At 47.6% G+C, this 21,113-nt stretch overlaps 1 protein-coding gene across 1 annotated transcript; it reads left to right on the top strand.

The window, feature by feature from the left end:
• Positions 1-4,377: 4,377 nt before the first annotated feature.
• Positions 4,378-20,554, top strand: adamts5 (ADAM metallopeptidase with thrombospondin type 1 motif, 5 (aggrecanase-2)). Its single transcript, XM_073462474.1, has 8 exons — positions 4,378-5,457; positions 14,692-14,824; positions 15,060-15,227; positions 15,747-16,030; positions 17,917-18,100; positions 18,195-18,370; positions 18,460-18,635; positions 19,823-20,554. The coding sequence occupies exons 1-8, from the start codon at positions 4,378-4,380 to the stop codon at positions 20,511-20,513; spliced, it is 2,892 nt and encodes a 963-aa protein (XP_073318575.1). The 3' UTR covers positions 20,514-20,554.
• Positions 20,555-21,113: the final 559 nt, after the last annotated feature.

The raw sequence follows: 21,113 nt of genomic DNA, 5'->3' as shown, positions 1-21,113 counted from the left end.
AGAAGCAAATCATTTAGCCGTGGTGCTGCGCTGCTGTTAAATGCATCCAGGGGGAAACACTGTGCAAAGAAGGTGTTTTGAATAATTGACTTTGCCTTTGCTTTTTTTTTTTCATCACCATGAGGTCTTTCCAGAGTCTCAGTGGGGTTTAGGTTATGACATCACCGTGAACTTACTGTACCTTAAGTCGAGGACAGAATGTACTCTTCACTGGGAAAACATGTTAATATCCAAAAGTTGAGGGATGGGGAATATTTCTTGGGTGTGATGTGTTTGATAATACAAACTTGAAGCTGCTGTGTTTCCTCAAACTGTCATTCAATTGAGATCCTTTCAAAACGCTCCTCTGAGATTAATTTAACGAGAAACAAAGTGCTAAACCCATCTGGTGTCTTTTAAAAGGCTTTCATTTACTTCCAGTTGATCCAGGTGTGTTGTTGTCTCTGTTTACAGGTGTAGAGATGCACCTCTTTATTTGAAAATGGGCTTCTTTTGTATGCACTATTGTTATTTTCTTTTTTTAAATTTGAAATATATATATATACATTGTGGATAAAAGAGTTTGTGTTGTCATTTCTTTCAAGTTGCATGAGAAGCTGTGTGTGCGCGCCACGTGTGTGTGTGTGTGTGTGTGCAGGTGTGTGTTTGAGAACAGTATACCTGCGGTCGATGCTGGCTGTCACCCAGGAGACGTTGCGCCTCTCCCTCGGCGCCATGGTAACAGATGCTAAGAACACACCTGGCATGTATATATATATATATAAGAACGATGGAGGAGAGAGGAGTTGGGAGAGTACACACACACACACACACACACACACACACACACACACACACACACACCATCAGCCATTCAACCATCACAAGAACAAGCGCTGTGATTGCCTTCATCTGAAGCGTTTTCATCCTGATGGGAATTACCGGTTTAACATCCATGAAGGGACAGAAGTGAAGGACGGAGGGAGAGATGGAGCAAGAGGAGGATGGAGAGTGTATGTGTGTGTGTGTGTGTGTGTGTCTGTAGAGGAGGAGAGGGAGTCATGGAGACTAAAAACGGGAGGGAGAGTTGCAGCGCCGCGGGGGTGATGAATTCTGACACCGCCACTTAGATATAGCCTGGCGGTTATGTAAACGGCTCGGCTTGTCAATTAACCGTATTGGATTCCCTCCCCTCCCAGCCGCCGTAGGAAGTGGGCCGGTCCCACACACACGTGGCTCGGCACGCGGGGTTTCGCGCACACAACTTGTTTTGGTGACGCTCAATACTGTATGCAGACTGCTTTGCACGTGTGATCCGGGTTACTGTGTAATTGTGTGTGTGTGTGTGTGTGTGTGGATAACGGGGGCGGTTTATGTCCATATGGTGGCTTTGGCATACATCTCGGTTTCAGATGATAGGGATTAAAAATGATCCAATGGGCTGAGTGTGTGAGATTCAAAGGGGAGAGAGGAAGAGGGAGGGAGAGGAGGACATTGTAGGGGTATGAGCCAACGCATGCATGCATGTGTGTGTGTGTGAGCGTCGTTCCAGTATAGCATTGAAAGATTCTGTGGAAAGTTGCCTAATTTGTGCTCAGGCTGTGCCACTATACATTCCACCACATGTATTAACAATCCTGTTTGTGTATATAAACACATCACACTTAGTCACATGTCTGAATAATGTCAGGAACCACTGTCACACGAGGGGTCCGTCTTGACATCACACTGTCCTGATCAAACATCCTCTCTCACACACGGCTCCGGTTTGCTCCAACTTTACGGGCGTCCGGATTTTTTTTCTTTTTACTGCAGGTAATACACTTGACAGTTTGGTGTAAAGGAGAAGCAGGCGGCAGCGGGGGGTGGCGGCTGGAGACGAGACTCGAGGACAGAGAGGAAAAGAGGCGGGTGGTGGGGGCGGGTGGTGCGTTGCATAACAGTAGGGTGATATGGACGTGGAGTTCAGCTCAATACTGGATCCACTCTGCAGTGGTCTACATCGTGAAGTTGTTGGAAGATGAGGTCACGGTATTTTAATGTTTGATACTGGGCAGCAGGGCCGTAGCAGAGATTTTGGTAATGGGGCCCTAGCCCTCATTTTCAAAGGCCCCCCCTGAAAACAGAACAGAGTAACAAGAGGTTGTGGTTGAAATATCCCTCTAAGGAAATGGGACCACCCTTCAAGACCCTCATATGTCACCAGTGATCCATGACTTTTGTGAAAACAGACGTGACTGGACATATACTGTTTCAATCCTGGTATTCTCGCGATGACACAATGTGAATGCTCGCAATTATTTCACAACTTCACGCTATCAAGCAAGTCAATAAATAAAAAAAGAACACTTGCATCGTTTAATTTGGGGCGTCACATGTCATCAAACGGGGGGAATTCAACGTCAAAATGCGGAAGTGTCGTGCACAAAGCAGCAATACCAAGGTAACGCAAGCTAGCTATGTAGTTCCCTATCGAGGCATCAGCAAAGTAGTGGCGATTGTTTTCTGCTTGTTATGAAGAAAAGGACCATAACACATTGAAATGACAGAGTTCTAGCCATGACACTTCCCAACAAGAATTTACACACCCTGCCCTTAGACATGAAGCACAAAACGGAGAGTTAGCGCTAAGTGGTAGGGGCTAGGGTAAAGGTGTGTATAGGGATCGAGGCCCCTAACGCAACCTGACCCCTAGTTTTGACCGGCACAAGAGAAAAGTCCATACAATTTTCTGATCATGTGGATTCCCACTGTTCAGTTACACTTCCTGTAAATGTGATCTCTCTACATAAAATGTTTTTTTAAGCCCTGAAGGTAGTGAAATTGACATGTCTAAACCTGCTTCTGTTTTCTGTCGGCTGAACCTGATCCGTCACCGTCTCTCTGGAGGCTCATCTGACCGCGGAGCTCGTCCCCTCGGTGTGGGACGTTTCGTGTGTGGATCGTACCACGGTGGGATTTGACAGGGGCGGCGAGGCTTACGGTGGCAGCACACCGTGTTCCGCTTTTTGGCCGCATGCGCTCCCCGCCGTCCGCCCACGCGCTCTCACGCCCACCTCCTGGCTGCGTCCCCTCGCATGCAGCGGGCCATACTACCCACACCGCTCAGTCACGTAGAGGGGGCTTTGGATTAAGCGCGGCGCTTTAGGGAGAGCCGCCGTGGGCTGTCGCCGTTGTTCGACGCGAAGCTGAAACGTAATATCTGTTCTCGAGTGCATCCACAAAGAGAGGCCTCCCGTCTCGGCATGCAGGCACACACCGAAAACCCCCCTCTGCGGTGTGCAAAGGTAATAGCTGTTAGGTGACTCAGCAAATGAGCAGTGTCTCGGAACTTTTAGGACTTTTAAGAAAAGCCACTCTCCACTCGGCTGCCCTCTGAGAGTGTGTTTGTGTGTGTGACACAGAGTGAGCTACGCATGGCTAAATCCCTCTCGGCGCACAAGTATGACATCCCATTGGCACCGGCACACACACTTCCCTAAAGGCACGATAAACAACCAAGACAGCTCCCGTCACACACCTGCAGACACACACACACACACCAGTGGTACTGTATGCACGCTCACACACACACACACCATTAAACGTCTCACACAGGAACGGTGAACTCCCAGAACTCTTATACAGGCACGGCCATAAATTATCTATTTCCCCTCTAGTTTGCTGAAACTCCCGATTCATGTTGGACTTTCAGCCTTCAATTATTAAAGGAGTCGAAGTGGTAGAAGTGTTAAAAATAACAGTTTGGAGCTGACATTAGTGGTGTTGGACCTGGTGCTTGTTTTTGTTGATACCATGAAGTGAGTCACTCATGAGTTTCTGATTTATTCCCTCAGACTTTCTTCCTCTCGGTATGATTTTAAAAGAGGTTTGTGCCGGACCCCTTTTTCCTGCGCTGAGGCACTGGGAAAACCCTCCAGTGACAGCATTGTTCAGGTTTTTCTCTCCTCTCCTTCAGCACTTGACTTTACTCTGATTTGAGGAAGAGAGGGAGAGAGAGGGAGAGAGACAGAGAGAGGGGGGGGGAGAGAGAGAGAGGAGAGAGAGGGGGGGGTGGAGGAGTGGTGATTGAGCGCAAAGGGGGCAGGACTTTTTCTCTCCGGGTCCTATTAAGAGCAAACTTTGTGTTTTTGTTCTCCAAGTTCAGCTCAGTGCTCTCCAGCCTGCACACAGTTCCTCTCTGCTGCTCTTTTTTCTTTTTCCATTTTTTTTCCTCCCTCTCTCCTCCTCAATGGTTTTGTTTGCTCGCCTGTTGGTTACTCCTGTGTGTGTTTTCATGGGGGATTTGGACACCCGGAGGATGCGCTTTTTGGAGGAACGCACGCTCAAAGTTGTCTCTCCGGCCGGTCCCGGCTTGTTTTAGTGGATACATAGATGTTCTTCGGGTTGGAATGAACAATGGTGCGGCTCCTTGGTGCTCTGGCCGAGGGCATGCTCTGGTTTCGGCTACTGTTGCTGTGCGTCGTGGAGCTGGAGCTGGGAGCCGGGCTGTCTACTTTCCAGGGTTTCTATCTTCCACCTGCGAACGGGTCGCTCCTCGCACCTGCCCGGAGGACAGACGGGGTCGTGCGGACCATTGACCGGATTTACCACGGAGGAGGGAAGGTGGGCTACCTGGTGTACCTGGATGGGAGCCGCTTTCAGCTGGACATGGAGCGGGACGAGTCGGTGCTGTCGCATCATTTCAGCCCCCAGTATGTGCTCGCTATGATGGGGGACAGCCCCGCGCCTCTGCAGCGGGAGTGCGTGTACCGCGGGACAGTGGACTCCAACCCGGAGTCCCTGGCGGTCTTCAACCTCTGCGGAGGGGGTCTCGAGGGCTTCTTCGCCGTGAGCCATGCACGCTACACCATCACGCCGATCATCAGGGCGAAGGGACACGAGCACGACGTGCGCGCCCTGCAGGACAAGGACGCGGAGAGCGCGCTCCACGTGTTCACGCGCGAGAGTTTCAGCTTCGAGGCCACGCGCGAGGGTCGCGAGAGCTGCGGGACGCGCGACGGGCGCAGAGGACGCAGGGATGCGGTGCGGAGACGCCGGCAGAGAGGTCGCGGGAAGGGGACGCGGGACGGAGATGACCACGGAGCGCGCGGGCGGAGGCGGTGGAGCCAGCTCTCCAAGGCGGCCGCTCCGGAGCGTGGCGCGCGGCGCAAGAGGTCGGTCTCTCGCGCCAGGCACGTGGAGCTGCTCCTGGTGGCCGACGACACCATGGCCAAGAAGTACGGCAAGGACTTGAACCACTACCTGCTCACGCTGGCCTCCATCGCCTCCAAGCTGTACGGGCACGCCAGCATCGAGAACCCCATCCGGCTGACGGTGGTGAAAGTGACCACGGTGGCGGAGAAGGAGAAGGGGCTCGAGGTGTCCAAGAACGCCGCGGCGACGCTCAAGAGCTTCTGCAAGTGGCAGAACCAGCAGAACCCGCTGGACGACGACCACCAGCACCACCACGACGCCGCCATCCTCTTCACCAGGCAGGTAAACAGACTCCCCTTCCTCCTCCACCTGTGCGCTGCCCTCGCGGCGGCTCGGTGTGACGCCACGGTTTGTTTTTATTTTGATGGTGCACGCGGTGGCAGCTGGCTGGCTGCAGCTAAGCGGCTGCAGATTAAGCTCCGGGGGGCTTAATGCAAATAGCTTATAAACGGCAAAACACACTGTAGTGAGAAATGACTGACACACATCATCTGCTTTAGTCTGACTGCTCACACAAAGTCATGCTCCACCTGCTCCACGCACGCATCCACCCCTTCTGTATGTGTTGTCTCTCCCTCCTTCTCATTCTTGAATCCTGCGCGTAACGCAGCGCAGCGCTCCAAAAAAACTGTATTTCCTGCGCCTGGTGTTTTTTCTAGGCGGGCTCTTCTGTCTCCAGCCTCCCCCTCCCAGTCCCCTGACAGCCCCAAAGCCTCCAAGTGTGTGTGCGTGTGTGTGTGTGTGTGTGATGTGAGGCGCGTGCACGCACATTCTTCTCAAGGCAGGAGGTTTGAGATCAGCCGCTGGGTGCACTGCAGAAATATCCCTGAAACTCCCCCTGAAACTGCACTTAATTAGGCAGTCATCCCAGCCTCTCCTTCTCTCCCTCCCTCCCCGCTCTCCCCCTCCCTCCCTCATCACTCCAGTCTGCACATTTTTTCCCAGTTACTTCTCCAGCGTCTGTCAGCCGGGGCTGGGGAGCTGTCAGAAAAACAAACACATCCGTCCTGTGAGAAGCCGTACGTTTACCGAGACCACACTCATTTATCCCTCCTCCTCCTCCTCCTCCATCCCTTTCTTTCCCTGGTGGAAAGCCTGCAGGGCAGCAGCACATCTCCGTGCATTTTTCACCTCTCCTCGGGTGTGGCTTCATGGTGGTTTTGCTCCAGTTGACGTGTCAGATAGCTCGCCTTGGACTGCGGTGTGTTAAGCTCATGCAGGATCTCATACTGGCCTCGGGCGGAAAAAAGCAAGCGCCAGGGGTATTACCTCGGATCTCCTCGGCGTTTGGCAGTGGCCTGGCGGCGTCATGCATTGGCAGGGCAGCCGGTAGTTCATACCTGAGGTCAGCGAGCTGGCGAAGTCACCCAGTTCTCGTGTGCCAACCTTACTAACCCTGTTGCCACTACACCTGCAAGGGCAAGACTGGGCAGAAGACGGTGCCATTCTCTGGTGGTTGGGTTTTGGCAGGGTTGGCGGGGTCAGGCGGGCATGGAAACAGTTATCCAGATACTTCTGAGGCAGCCTCAGGACAGGAAGGTAAAAGTCAATATGGACGGGAAACTAATTGAAACATGACAGGTGGTGTACTGTTGATGTTACTCTATTATTCCTCGGCTGTGATCCTATTAAAATACCCATTCTAACCCAGGCAAAGCAATCCACACTCTATCTTTCAGTTGACGTAAAAGGCCTTTTCATCTCCGAACACTTAATATCTCATACTGATGTCATTATATTAGACCCTTTTCATACCAAAACCTTAAAGGGACGGTTCACCATAAAATCAGAACTACATGTATTTCCTCTTACCTGTATCGTTGTTTATCCATCTTGATTGTTTTGGTCTGAGTTGCCAGATTTTGGAGATATCAGCTGTGGAAATGTCTGCCTTCTCCACAGTAAAATGGAAGCGACAAAAAAAAAAACTTTTAAAAAACTCGAAAGTAATCTCTCTTTCCAGAAATGACGTTCCGGTTATTCAAGATAATCCACGGACCTATTTTCTTTGTACCAAATTACACCCGTTAAATGTATCACTGCGCAGAAAGAAGCGCGCGTCTACTCATGGACGAGTGGCTCTTGCTAGCATGACATGTAAATATGGCGTCCTCCAAGGCTGAGCTGTAACGTTAGCTAGCCTCTGTTAGCTAGCCTCTCGTCCATGACGCACGCTTCCTGCTGCGCAGTGATACGGAACGCTAGAAATGTAAACATTCATCAACATTTTCTTAAGTTTTATAGACCAAACAACTAATTAGTTAGAAAATAATCAACAAGTTAATCGACTAAGAAAATAACCGTCAGTTGGAGCCCTGAAGTGCACCGTATTACACGCAGAAGGAAGCGTGCAGATACTATCTAAGCTAACTTAGCTAGCTAACATTACAGCTCAGCCAGGGAGGACGCTGTCACTGCCGGATTTGAGTAGCGAGTAGCGTAGCTCATCCACCATCTTTGACAGCTAGTGTATTGTATTTGCCAACGATTATTTTGGGCAGCGGTAGCATAGCATATTGTTCTATGTTTATGTTGCGATTATTGTGTATTGTCAAAGTATTCTGACAAGTTGTCTTATATTTTCCGTTTTTACTGAAGTTTTATGTGTGATTGTCCAAGTGGTGTTGCCGTACCTAGCTAGACAAGATGGCGGACACACCTGTGCATGCGCTACTGAGATCCAGCAGCCACTCATATCGGGTATTAGCAGACGACATTAATGTTAGCGAACTAAGCTAGCTAACGTTACAGTTGCGCTGAGGAGGACGGCATTAACGTTTACATCTCCAGTTGTCAAGAGTTGAGCCTCTTGTCCATGAGTACATGCAGTGTACTAGATGGATAAATAGTGCTACAGGTAAGAGGAAAAATGTGTGTTTTTGCATTTGGGGTGAACTGTCCCTTTAAAGTCTATAAAGTTTTCTTGTGATTTTAGTTTTTTTCAAGAGAGAAAAGACTCTAAAACTGTATGTAGACACATGAACAAACAATTTAACCTACAGTTTTAATGAATGGAAGAAAGATATTACCGGCCATTTGATGAAGAATTAACAGTAAGTTTAAAAAAACAACAAATGACCAGTGGAGTAACTCAAATATAAGTTTTGCAGACTGTGTTTTATATCCCTACATTGGCCTAACCAGCACTTAATTTCTGTCTCACCTGTCGCAGCACTTGCATTATTCATTGACCTGTCTCCTGACCTTCATTCACACACGACTCATCTCCACCGTGGAGGTCATACTGTAGATGTTACCTGTCAGCAGTAGAACCAGGTGATCCCACTCTCATGTGCACAGAGCATATAATCATCTACCATAGCACTGTAACACAGAACAGACCTCTGTTATTGACATTTCTTCCCTAAAACTACATAATGCACCTTTAATAAGCCAAGAAAAGCAGACACTACCTACCTTAACTTGCTGTTAAAGGCCATTTTTTCAGGATTCTGTGAGTGCTTAGGTAGTTTTACTTCACCTTGTCGATCATCACAACATGCCAGAGGAGCCTGCCCCGCTCCTCCAGCTGTGTGATTGAGCGAAAGTGAAATCTAAAGAGTCACATTCTTGACTCATTTTCTCGAGGAATGTGTGTTTGCAACGGTGCTGCGAAGGAAACGAATGTGGAATGTGAAGATGGTGACATCCTTTATGAGAACCACACTTTCATTTTGCCATCAATCATTTTAAAAGACCGGCTGTGAGAAAAAGATTCGGTGTCGAGAGCTGCACAGAATTCATCACAGGACTCGGCCGTAAGAGTTTCCACTGACAGAACGCCACTCAGGAAATAACTCGATTTTGCTCAGGTGCGTCACACCTCGCTGAAAAAGCAGTTGCAGATACACGAGGCGCTGTAATGTGTCGGTGATTCTCTCATGCCTCTCTCAGGAAAATAACTCTGGTTGATGGAATCCTAACAGGGAAAGACAAACACTGATGTGCTGCAGATTCAGTTCAGATGTGTTATGGGAAACTGTCTGCCTCCATTGTACTGAAAGTCAGAGGTGTCGAGTAACCAAATAGTAGTTTATTATGTCTGAAAAGAAATAACCTTTTTCATCCGTGTACTCGGAGCGGCTGTGAAGCGGTCCGCTGAGCTCGAACTGAAGCCCACTGAAGACTTTGTGACTGTGAAGTCAGACCAGCCCATTGTTCCCAGATGGGGAGGTGGGAGGAGGAGTGGACAGGGCTGGAGGGAACTCGTCTCTTTGTGGTCAGGTCCAATTACTCTAACACCCCGTACCCGCAGTGAGCTGACCCGTGTGGCGGTGTCACCCTGTTCCACACATACCAGCACCGGAACAAAACAACGGGCACATTGAAGGGACTCGGGAGCGTTCTGAGCGTGCATTCGTGTATATGGGAACATTAAGTGTTATGCATGGCTGTGTTCAGTTGTTGTGAGCTCGGACAGTAGACAAAGCCCTACTGTAAGGTGGCCAGAGAGAGCTGCAGGGCTGCGGACATACTGACGTCCACGTCCATTGATATTTTTTTTTTCATTCGCTTCTTGCAGCTTTAGTTTAAATATTTGGATAGACATAACTAGCAGGTACTTGCGATGCCAGAGATATTGAAGTGCTCACCTTTTCAACCTGGTCTGAGGTCAGGACGCTGTCAGATTTGTAATAATACCTGTGAATTATGGTGCTTTTTTCTTTACATTTTAGGCATTTAGCTGACTGCCTTGTCTAGAGTGAATAAAAAAAATAGAGCATACATTATTGCAGAGGTTAAGAAGGAACTTGAAGTGAGCTTATTAAGTATTTTTGGATCATCAAACACCAAAAACGTCTTAGGTCGCCATCTACTTAAGCTCCTCGTTTGCTGATGTTATTTACACCCTGGTCGAGCTTGTGCACCAATCAGACGGCGTACACACTAACGCTTTTAGCTTAGCCGCTAAAGTAATTGCGCCTTTAAAAAGTGTAAATAACATCTATTGGTGTCTCTGGGCTTCTGGAGACTTAACCCGACGATCTGTACAGAGCCATTTTATGTTCTTTGGGTTGTTTTTACGTTTTCAAACGAGTCCCCATCTACTTCAGCTGTCAAATCAAATTTTCCAAAGTCATTATTGTATACCACAGCTATGTGATACATGAGCCCAAAGAAAAACAGATGGCACGATAAGATAATTCTGTGTTCTCACCATATGATTCCACTGAGAGCTGATAATAGACTGCAGAAACACATAGATGGCCCTTGCATAATAATGATTGATGTAGACATAACATGTACGTATACACAATCAATTTCCTCCACACGTGTTAAACACATAGTTAAGTCATTCAGAATGTGCACGTGTACAGTCTGGACTCCTGTGCACTTGTCTTCCTCCTCTCCTCCATGTGTTTGTGTGCGTCTGTGCATTAAAGTGTACATTTCCCAGCCCTCGCCCCCATCACAGCTAGTCCCTCTATTTGTTGTAACTGTTCTTGATATTTCACACGTGCTATACGTCCACTGGCATATGTTGACAACCTGCAGACAGCCCTCGGATCCCGAGGCCTTGACCCCAGCCCCGGGTCTGTCGACAGACACGGCTGGCCCGACAGTAACAACACATGAGCCTCACCCTCTTTTACACTGTGATGCATCAGTGACTGTAAACTGCACTCCTGTTTACCGTCATGACCTCAGGTTTCCATTTAAGCAGTAACGGTAGGCCTGTTTCCTTACCATTTACTCAGCTCAACTAGTCATACTTTTAATGACTTAGTAAGTGGTTTCATTTCTGCTTTTAAAAACTTGATCCTCGCTCAAACAGAAAGCAGCCAAAAGTTTTGGATGGTACCAATAGAACGACTCCGCTCCATGCCATTATTCACGACCCGTCTGTTGAGGTTCCAAGTAAGCTGAGACGATGCTAAAAGGTGAAGTGAAAACACTGCAGACCACTGATTTGTCTGAAAGAACTGGAGCACAGTCGTCTTGTCGTCTGTGCTGTAATGGAGGATTTCCCAAACTCCTGTTTTTTCCAGCAGTCTTGTCGCGCAGCCTGTTGTCAGTCTGGCAGTAATGTGTAGTATAGATTACAGAGTGTCAGTCGATACATACTGCAGCTTCTCAAGACAAAGAAAAGTCTTGTGTTGTTTCCAAACTGCTGGAAAAGCTTACCTATAAGAGTACTGCCTGCTGTCGAAATGCAAAATAGATCTCGGGTTTCGGTACGGGTTTCAAGGGTACTATACTCAAAGTGTTTGGTGGAAACAGAGCTTTAGGGCGTTTTAGGAACATCATGGATCTCAAGCTGGAGTTTAAGTGGTTTGGCTCATATCTCAGTGGCGGAACTTAAACTGTGAAATACAGTAATGTTGCAACCTCTTGTTCTAAAGTTAAACATGGTGTTCCTCAGGGATCAGCACTGGGACCACTGTAACAGCTGATGGTTCACAGCTGGCTGAATCGTTGCTTGTTGGTCAAGACAGGCATTTACAAGAATGTCTCTGTTAATCTTGAAAGATTTTTTTAAATCTGAATTTTAACTACTTACCTTAGCTGTGTGATGAAATTGTGGAGTAACAACACTAAATTTATACTATTTTACGCCTGGCGCCAAGTGGCGCCCATCTGTGCACCCATGAGTGTGTTAGTCTTAAAGTGAGGTGGGGTGAGGCGCGTTGATGGTGCTGTAGTAGTAGTTTTCCTGCTATTTTAAGGGCTCTTTATTAAGATAGTAAGATGCGCTTACACATGCAGGTTAACCATGCACGCACAATCTGATTTAATGATTGGAGAGGCTGCTTTCAGTTATGTTAAACATTTCCATGCATGCAAATCATGGCCCATTTAAACAGCAGAACTAAAGTCTGTAGTTATAAACTTGACAGGACAGAGGAAACTCTGATGGAGCTTTATTCTGAACAATTTTACTGTCCAAATCTTAACTGTGTGTGTGAGGTTGCGATGTGTAGATGACCACAAAGCATTTATTGAAATTAGATCCTAGCTGAACCTGTCAGGAGATCTGAACAATCAGTGAATTTAAGCTACTGCATCTTGTGCTTAATGCGCACGCTTAGTCTGGATCATAGTGGTTGACCAGCGGTCCATATTTGCATCTCTAGAGCTCTGAAGCTAGCGTGGCTAGAAAGTGCAATCTTTCCTACTGATATATAATAGAATACAAGTATAGTATAGTATGCATGGAATGAAATATACAGACAACCTGTAAATCACTGGGGACCAATCATGAGTAAGAGATAGAGAGCTGTTTTGTTGATTTTGATTAGCAGGTTTGTTGAATCAGCCTGAAGTGTGTTTTCATCACACAGACTGAGCTAAACTCTGTGAGAGGTTTTGTGTGTGTGTGTGTGTGTGTCTGGGTCTGGCTGGCTGTTTGTTTAACACACGCCTTGGCTTAGATTGTAAGTGATCTTGTAACACACACACACACACACACACACACACACAGCTCTGATAGTCTCCTGACCTTCGCAGCCAGCTTGCCACCTGTTCTCATGTTATTTCTGCCAATATTTCTGTAACTCATTGTTCTCTCAGTTCTTCTCTTTAATTTCCTGCAGCCCTCCATCCCCACCCACCATTCCTGAGCACAGCTCTCCCTCCCTCCCTCCCTCCCTCCCTCCTTGTATGTGCTTGAGAGGCATTAAGACTCTAAGGGAAGGGAGTGAATATCACACAGTTATGATTTGAGTTTTGGGGTAATTTCATTTATTTTTCATGTCACTGTTTAATTTCCAACGGGAGATTTCCACTTTCTGCTTCTCACCCACGTGTCTCCTCTTACACTGTGTTGTAGTAATGAAAGCCGTGTGGATGAGCAAGATCGAAACACTTCTCGTACGAGAGCGTGGGAGGGGGGTGAATGAATAAATAAATGAAAATGGAGGGAGGCGTAGAGGACGTCGGGTTGAAAGAGTGTGGGAAACAGGGGAAAGAGAAACAGGCGAGATATGAAGACAAACGCCTCTATACGTTCTCCATGTGAAAACAAACAGGCTTGATGCTTGTGTGGAAAAGTTCAGAGAGACTTCAGCACAGTTTGGCCCACATCAGCTGCCATCCATGCAGCGAGTGTGTTTGACTTGCTCTTTGTTTGCTTCATGTGTATCCAGCAGACTTTTGGCAAAAAGCTGGCACTCTCTTCCTGCTCTCTGTATGTGTGTGTCTGAATGTGTGTGTCTGTGTTGCACACGCTTGTATTTGCAGGTACGTTCTTCTGAGTGTGCTTGCATGTATGTGTGTGTTGTGTGTGTGAGGTGGTCCCACCCAGTCAGTCATGTGTGTGAGCGCAGAACACAAGGCAGTTTGTTCCAAACCGATCTGCCCTGAACGGGTAAACACCCTCCCCAGAGAGCCTCTCACACACGACCCAGCAGGCCTGTCAGCGCCACTTAACATGACGATCCATCCTCTCCGCGGGATGTGTGTGTGCTCCCCCCTTTTTGGATGTTCTCATGTGCACATTGCATGGATGTTTGTCTCCATATGTCTGTAATGTGTGCATTCAAAGCATGCTCCGAGTGTGCACACAGACAGGCCCGTGTTCAGGCGCATGAGTCCGGCGTGATTAAGTGATCGATCTCTGGGCTGAACAGTGCACCCCGAGGCCTCATCTGCATGGACATGTGTGGGAATCAAAACAAAGATCAATAGTATGTACTGTGGCACCCCGTGAGGCAGACAGAGAGATGGTGGAGGCACAGGAAGGAAGTTAATCTAAAGGGACGCTCCACTGACATCACTTGAATATCTCAGCTTGGGCTTCTGTGTGACGAGCTGGGGTTGTGGAGTTTGAAATGCAGGGAGGCTCTGAAGCATTGCATTATGGGAGGTGTACCTACTGTTTTTGGAGCGTGACTGTCTTGTTTAAATCTGTCCCTCACAAGCCCTCCAGCTTTATGGCATTGCAATACTTAATTGCAGGAGAACCTCTGTCGGAGACGCTCTGTTTTACAAAATGTGTATAGCAAATTGAAATTCGGCTTAACAAAACTCTATATAATGTAGGCTATTAGTCGTGACGCGTAACCAATCAGATCAGGGTGGGATATTGAGACGCTTGAGACAGTACTGCACATGATTTCAGGTACAACACTAGTTGTAGGTACTGTATGCGTACTACTCTTGCCTGTATTTTGAGTTTGAGTTGCTCCTGTGTCGTCTCTATTCTATCCTTGTTCTTATTATATCTGTACTTGATTTTGTCTGTGCTTCTGTGACACCCAGATTTCCCCTCTGGGGCAGTGGCAGACTCAGGATGTTTGAGGGGCAGGGGCAACAAAATATAAAGGGCACCAGTTGTATGTGGTGGGGCACCAGCACGTGGAAAGGTCACCCTAGAGGGCACTTTATCATGTGTTATCTCCCATAGGGGCATCAAGGAGGCATTTATTCGAACATGGGGGCACCAGTGCCTCTGTGGATAAAATAAAGGATTATCTTGTCATAAAATCATGTTTTACCATTTGAGAGGGGCTATCTGGATACAAGACTGATTGTATTTAAGTTCTTATTTAAACTTACAGTATTTCCTTTGTCCAGGACCTCTGTGGCCACCACTCCTGTGACACCCTGGGCATGGCGGATGTCGGCACCATCTGCTCTCCGGAGAGAAGCTGCGCCGTCATCGAGGACGACGGCCTTCACGCCGCCTTCACCGTCGCTCACGAGATAGGTAGGCATGGATACACAACACACACATAAGCATGCAAAGATATAAGCGTGCCAGGGCATGCATATGCACATCTGTCAGCACATCTCTCTTGTTGATTAATATCACGGGAGTAATGTCTGATGTCATGTACCTGATACGCCTCAGTGCTTGGTGTTCTTTTCCCAATCTTGCTGCATGTGCAAACACGACACATCAGGACCCGTCACTTATCTCTCACCTCCTCTCTGTGCCACAGGTCACCTGCTCGGTTTGTCCCACGACGACTCCAAGTTCTGCGAGGAGCGCTTTGGCGTGAACAGCGACAAGCGGCTCATGTCGTCCATCCTCACCTCCATCGACGCCTCCAAACCCTGGAGCCGCTGCACCTCGGCCACCATCACAGACTTCTTCGACGATGGAAACGGTGAGTGTGGGAGAAAAAAGTAAGCATGGGAATAGAAAGGTTCTTTCCCAGCCAGTACAAGTTGTATTTTCTCAGTGTACAAATTGCATCCATGCGAATTTGCTTTTCTCCCACAGTACCTGTCACTGAGAGCTGTTTACTAAGAAACAAAGCTTTAATCTCTGCTAATAAAGAGTTATTTACAATCCTGTTAACTTCCTAAAAAATGTAGTTACAGTGCAGCCAAAGACAGATCACTGGCAGCAAATCTAGATGAGTCATTCTTTGCTTTCCCGTTTCATCAAGTAGTTTCATTCATCAGGGCCATAAAGCATCGCTTGTTGACATTTTGCTAAGAAACGAGTTAGGCATTACTCATGTGGCAACACCATTGTTTCAAACTCGACAGTGCAACTGCTGCAGCTCCAACACTTCTGGTGACCTTATAGACTAAAATAGATTGTAATATGCCACTCACCAGCTCAGAGTATTCAGGTAGCAGAGCCCTTTTTTAAAATCCCTCTCTTCTTTTTTCCACAGCCGAGTGTCTCCTAGACTCTCCTCGTCAGCCCCTGTTGGGCCCCGAGGAGCTCCCAGGGCAGAGCTACGACGCCGTCCGCCAGTGTCGGCTGGCCTTCGGCCCCGAGTACACGGTCTGCCCGGGCATGGACGTGTGTTCTCGGCTGTGGTGCGCCGTGATTCGCCAGGGCCAGATGGTGTGTCTGACCAAGAAGCTGCCGGCCGTGGAGGGGACGCCCTGCGGGAAGGGACGCATCTGCCTGCAGGGAAAGTGCGTGGACAAGACCCGCAAGAGACACTACTCGGTAAGACAGATGGACAGTATCAGAATATAAGGTTTTTACGTTACACTGTGCTTATGGCCTGGTTAGGTTTAGGTACAAAAGCCCTTAGTTAGGGTTAGGAAAAATCGTGCTTTGCAGTGGCGGCCTCATGGTGTTTGAGGGGCAGAGGCGGAAAAAGAAAGGGGCACCAGCGAGCAGAAAGTCAGGTTACATTTATAGTGAACTGGAAGGGCACCCTGGAGAGTATCGTGTTTTAATTGCCATAGAGGCATCCAAAAGGGCACTTTTGCTTTATAAAAAGCTTAAACATCGGGGGCGTATTTGCAAGTAGCACAGGTGCTCCTACTTAAAAAAAAAAACTGGGTCGCACTGTCTCCAAAAATGGCAACAAAATGTGACTAAATGGATGCAGTCTGGACTCCTCAATTGAGGTTATTGCAATTTCTGCTGTGATTTAAACGAATGAAAAACATTTGTCTGCACCTTTATTCCCATTTAAATGTATTACTGGGTGCACCTAAATTATGTGCTGGTGCACCCAAAGGAAAAAAGTAAGGCGCACCGGTGCAACCAGTGTGAAAAGTTAGTCTGGAGCCCTGTGAAAGTCCACTCAGAGGGATTTGAACATAATATGACAAGTCTTGCAGAAATGTCAATATGATATGTGTCTGCTGTATAACCCCGTATTGATGTGGCTTGGCAGGAGTGAGGATTGGAAGAAGACATGGAGGTAGACGGTGAGACAAAAAGAGAGACAAAAATTTAAAATAGATTCCTTTTTATAGTTCAAAAACTGATATTTTAAGCACGTATTGTCCAAATTTGTCTGCTGAAGACAAAGAACACAGGGCAGCTAGGAAAAGAAGAAGTAGAAAGAGAGAGAGACACTTGAAGAGGAAAAATAAGTCTCAGATTCTTTATGTGACTTCACTGTGTGGTCTGTGTTATTTATGCCACTGCTGAACTGTGCTATTTATGCTCTTGGCCTCACTTAAACAGATCTAAATTGAATTTGGCCATAATGAGTTAAAGGACCAGATCTGTTCTTGGCAGGCTGTCGTCACTGCGGGTGTGTGTGTGTGTGTGTGTGTTGTGGAGGGAAAGAGAGTGAAAGTCAGAAAGAATGAGAGAGGGAGAAGGAAAAAGTATTTTCTTTGTGATTATTTGTCACATGACATTTGATGGGTCTGACCCGATACTTGGCAGACGACTGTTCTGTGTGGATGCGGCCCAAGTTCTGACACGCTTCATTTCCACTGCCTTGTATGACGACCAGTTTACTGCTCGGAGCGACGTTAAGCCCCTCCATTTTAGACCTCAGACTCTTTAAACCTCCATATATTTCTTGTAGTATGATTGCGGATTAAGTAGCCTTTTACTGTGGAAAGAAAAAAAGGCCTCGGCAGTGGAACTAAATGGAAAAGCCTTTTCCCCAAAAGCTTTGCAGAACTAAATGCTACTGATCCAGTGGTTTTTATCACTGATGACTCATGTAGCACTGGTTGGAAAAAAAGCACAAAAATAAGTTTATCACCTGAAGTATTTCATTCAGGCTGTTTTCCTCAAGGGAAGCATGTGAGCTGTTACGCCACAGATCCAGTCATGCTGTCTTAATAAGGAGAGCCTCGTTCCTTTTCTGTTTTCCACACCACAATTATTGCCACATTTGTCTTTATCACAAATCTCTCTCCAAAGGGCTTTCCCTGTGACACGTGGCTTGGCCGCCAACTGCTCTGACTCCCGGCATGATAAGCACTAATTGTCCTCTCTCATCTCCCCGTTCCTTTCTCTTCATCCCTCTCTACTCTCTGATCTCTCCTCCGCTGTCATCTCCCCCCCCAAACTCCTATCTCATCTTTCATCTCCTCCTCTCCTCTTCGCTCCTCCTCCTCTCCTCGCTCTCCCAGGCGTCCAACCACGGCAGCTGGAGTTCCTGGGGTCCTTGGGGTGCGTGCTCCAGAACGTGCGGAGGCGGGGTGCAGTTCGCCCAGCGTCTGTGCAACAATCCGCCGCCACGGAACAACGGCCGCTACTGCACGGGCAAGAGAGCCATCTATCGGTCCTGCAGCGTCACACAATGTCCTCCATCAAGTGAGTGTGACAGCTTTACGATAGTACTAATGTTTATTCATCATACAGGATACAGAGTTTGATTTGTAACCTTTCTAATGGAACTTTTCTGCAGATAAGAGTTTCCGGCAGGAGCAATGTGAGGTGCGCAACGGTCCCCAGACAGATCCTAAAGGGGTGAAGACCTTTGTTGAGTGGGTGCCAAAGTACGCAGGAGTCCTCCCTAAAGATGTGTGCAAGCTGACCTGCAGAGCAAAAGGAACAGGATACTATGTGGTGTTCTCTCAGAGGGTAAGTTAGTTGTTTTTTTAATAAGAGTACGGTGTATTTAATGGAGAGAAAAAATGGCAGATGTTGATTTTGTGACTGCTCGTCTTCAGGTGGTAGACGGGACCGAGTGTCGTCCTTACAGCAGCTCGGTGTGCGTGAAAGGGAAATGTGTGCGGACCGGCTGCGACGGCATCATCGGCTCCAAGCTCCAGTTCGACAAGTGCGGCATATGTGGAGGCGACAGCACGGGATGTATACGCGTGGTGGGCAACTTTACCAAGAAGAGGTACGAAAAATGAGCCTTAACTGTGCACTGTATGTCTTTATATTACATGCACATACAGGCAGGAGTCTCAGTCCAGTGGAGGCAGGTTAGCACACGCAGAATATGGAGAAATATTGAAAGTATTTTTCAGAGGAGATATCTCATAGGTTTCACAGTGTGATGACATGATAATGCTGCATTCATTTCATGTGGGCAGAATGGGAAGAGCATGAAAAAGCTCCCGAGACAAGGACACGTATATTGTTTGAAATTATTTGAATGCAACCCACATGGCCTTATCCTTGTAGGTACGTTGTTCACTTAGCTCACAGCGCCTCTGCTTCCTCACTTGAATAACAAGCTAACAGGTCGCTTCAGATTTGTGGTGGTATTGCTACTATAAGGATTTTCCATGTATGGTGTCAATGCAACAGCTTTCTTCACATTGTCTCTGATATGTCTTGGTGTAATGAATCCATTCAGCACGGCTTCCTAGTTTCCTACATTTTGTATTCGCTAACGGAGTGTTGCTAACAGAGTGGTGCTACATACTAAGATTTGTTTCAGTCGCTATCAAGTAATAGCATATTCAAACAAACTGTGTCTAATTCCTTATTAAGGCAACATCGAGTTGAAATTTGTATTTTTTGTGATTTTGCGTCCCCGTTTCCGAGCGCAGCACCTCTATCCCTACATGTCAGGTGGGCTAACTTCAAACGTAAACATGCATGCTCAGACATTTTTTTTCAGTCGAAGTCTGCTCAAGCGTCAGAACAGTAGCATGCCAAGCTAACATAACCGGAACCAGAGGCAATATGCTGCTAACACCTCGCTATAACATTCTACCAGCTAAACCTCTGTCTTAATGGGCTAGCTTGGATTGTCATCAAAAACAGATGAGTTGACAACTTTGCTAACAAAGCCAAAGAAAAAGCAAGTGCAACAACACAAGACATTAGCAAACCAGCTAATTTACTTAATGAACTTAGTAGTTCAACAGCAAGAAGTCCACCTCAGCATCTGAATTAGCTAAATCGGCTTTATTTGTGTTAATATTAGCTTCTATTTTGGTCTAAAGCCAAGCCAGCAACAAAATTAGCAAACCAGCTAATATAACTAAGGGGTCCAACAGCAAGAAGTTAACAGCACGACAACACTGTTTTGCGTATAATTCTGACCTCTCTTCTACTTTCTTTCTTGCCAAACAGTAAGGGCTACACTGATGTGGTGAAGATCCCTGCAGGCTCCACCCACATCAAGGTTCGTCAGCACAAGGCCAAGGACCAGACCCGCTACACCGCCTACCTGGCCCTCAGACGCCCCAACAACGAGTACCTCCTAAATGGCAAGTTCATGATCTCCACCTCTGAGACAATCATCCCACTCAACGGTTCTGTGCTCAACTACAGTGGCTGGAGCCAAAGGGACGAATGGCTTCATAGCATGGGTCCCGGGGCCCTCCAAGAGGCCTTGGTGGTCCAGATTCTAGCGACAGATGCTAAAAAGCCCCTGGATGTTCGTTATAGCTTCTTTATGCCTCGCCGGATAGCCCCACAGCAGCCGTCAGCTCCGCTCATCCCCAACCCAAAATCAATCCCTGTGCAGAGCACTACAACAGTCTCAACCACGACAAGAACCACCACAACCACCACCAGTCGCACAACTACAACTGCTCCCCCCGGCCTCCTCCCGGGGCCACCTACAGCCCCAGGTCCCTCCACCCCAACCCCAGGGCCCCAGTGGGTAACGGGGACCTGGATGACCTGCTCTAGGACTTGTGACACTGGCTGGCAGAGCCGGACAGTGCAGTGTAAGGACCGGGACGGGAAACTGTCCAAGGGCTGCCTGCTGGGTTCCCGCCCCTCTGCCTTCAAACACTGTCTGGTAAAGAAATGTTGAGGCGGCAGGAGAGCAAAAACTTTTGTCAAACAAGAAACACTTTGTTGGAAGAACCTTAATCTGTACATTTGATAGAGGTCTCAAGAGCTGGAAGTAGGACTGTGGACCAATGAATTTAGGTCATAGAACCTTCAACAGGACTGTGAATGTTGGCTGAAAGCGCCTAGGGCAGATACACAGAGACTCAGAGACAGATTGGCATGGATGTGCCTGACTATATGCCAGAGGAATGTCCTGGAATCATAGTGGCTATGCAGAGCACAAGTAGGACGGAGGACAGTTTCCGTATGATAATGACAAGTATGGGCCTGGCATAGCTAAGGACTTAATTGCATGTCATTTCCACATGGACAGTAACTGATTGTCTTTACTTCTGTCTCCAGATCCCGGAGGCTTAGTGTGTGTTGCCCTGTAATGGCATGCGTGTCGTGTTTTTTTTTTTTTTTTTCTATGCTATTCCATGTGTTCTAATCACTGTGGGGATTTGGAAGTCACACCCCTGTTGTCTTTTGTTGTGTGTGTGTCCGAGACAAGAGCCCCAACGATGGGAAGCACTCGTTATTCACCGTGTCGTAATTTCTGCCTGTATTGTAGCCCTGT

The sequence above is a fragment of the Pagrus major genome, chromosome 24, assembly GCF_040436345.1.
Source record: "Pagrus major chromosome 24, Pma_NU_1.0".
NCBI lineage: Eukaryota > Metazoa > Chordata > Actinopteri > Spariformes > Sparidae > Pagrus > Pagrus major.
This window is presented reverse-complemented; position numbering and strand designations above follow the sequence as displayed.

Excerpts from the sequence above, each read along its gene's own strand:
- adamts5 (XM_073462474.1), top strand. The coding sequence starts at position 4,378 with ATGGTGCGGCTCCTTGGTGCTCTGGCCGAGGGCATGCTCTGGTTTCGG. Across the intron at positions 5,458-14,691 it reads CCATCCTCTTCACCAGGCAG|GACCTCTGTGGCCACCACTC; the intron begins GTAAACAGACTC and ends TCCTTTGTCCAG. Across the intron at positions 14,825-15,059 it reads CACCGTCGCTCACGAGATAG|GTCACCTGCTCGGTTTGTCC; the intron begins GTAGGCATGGAT and ends TCTGTGCCACAG.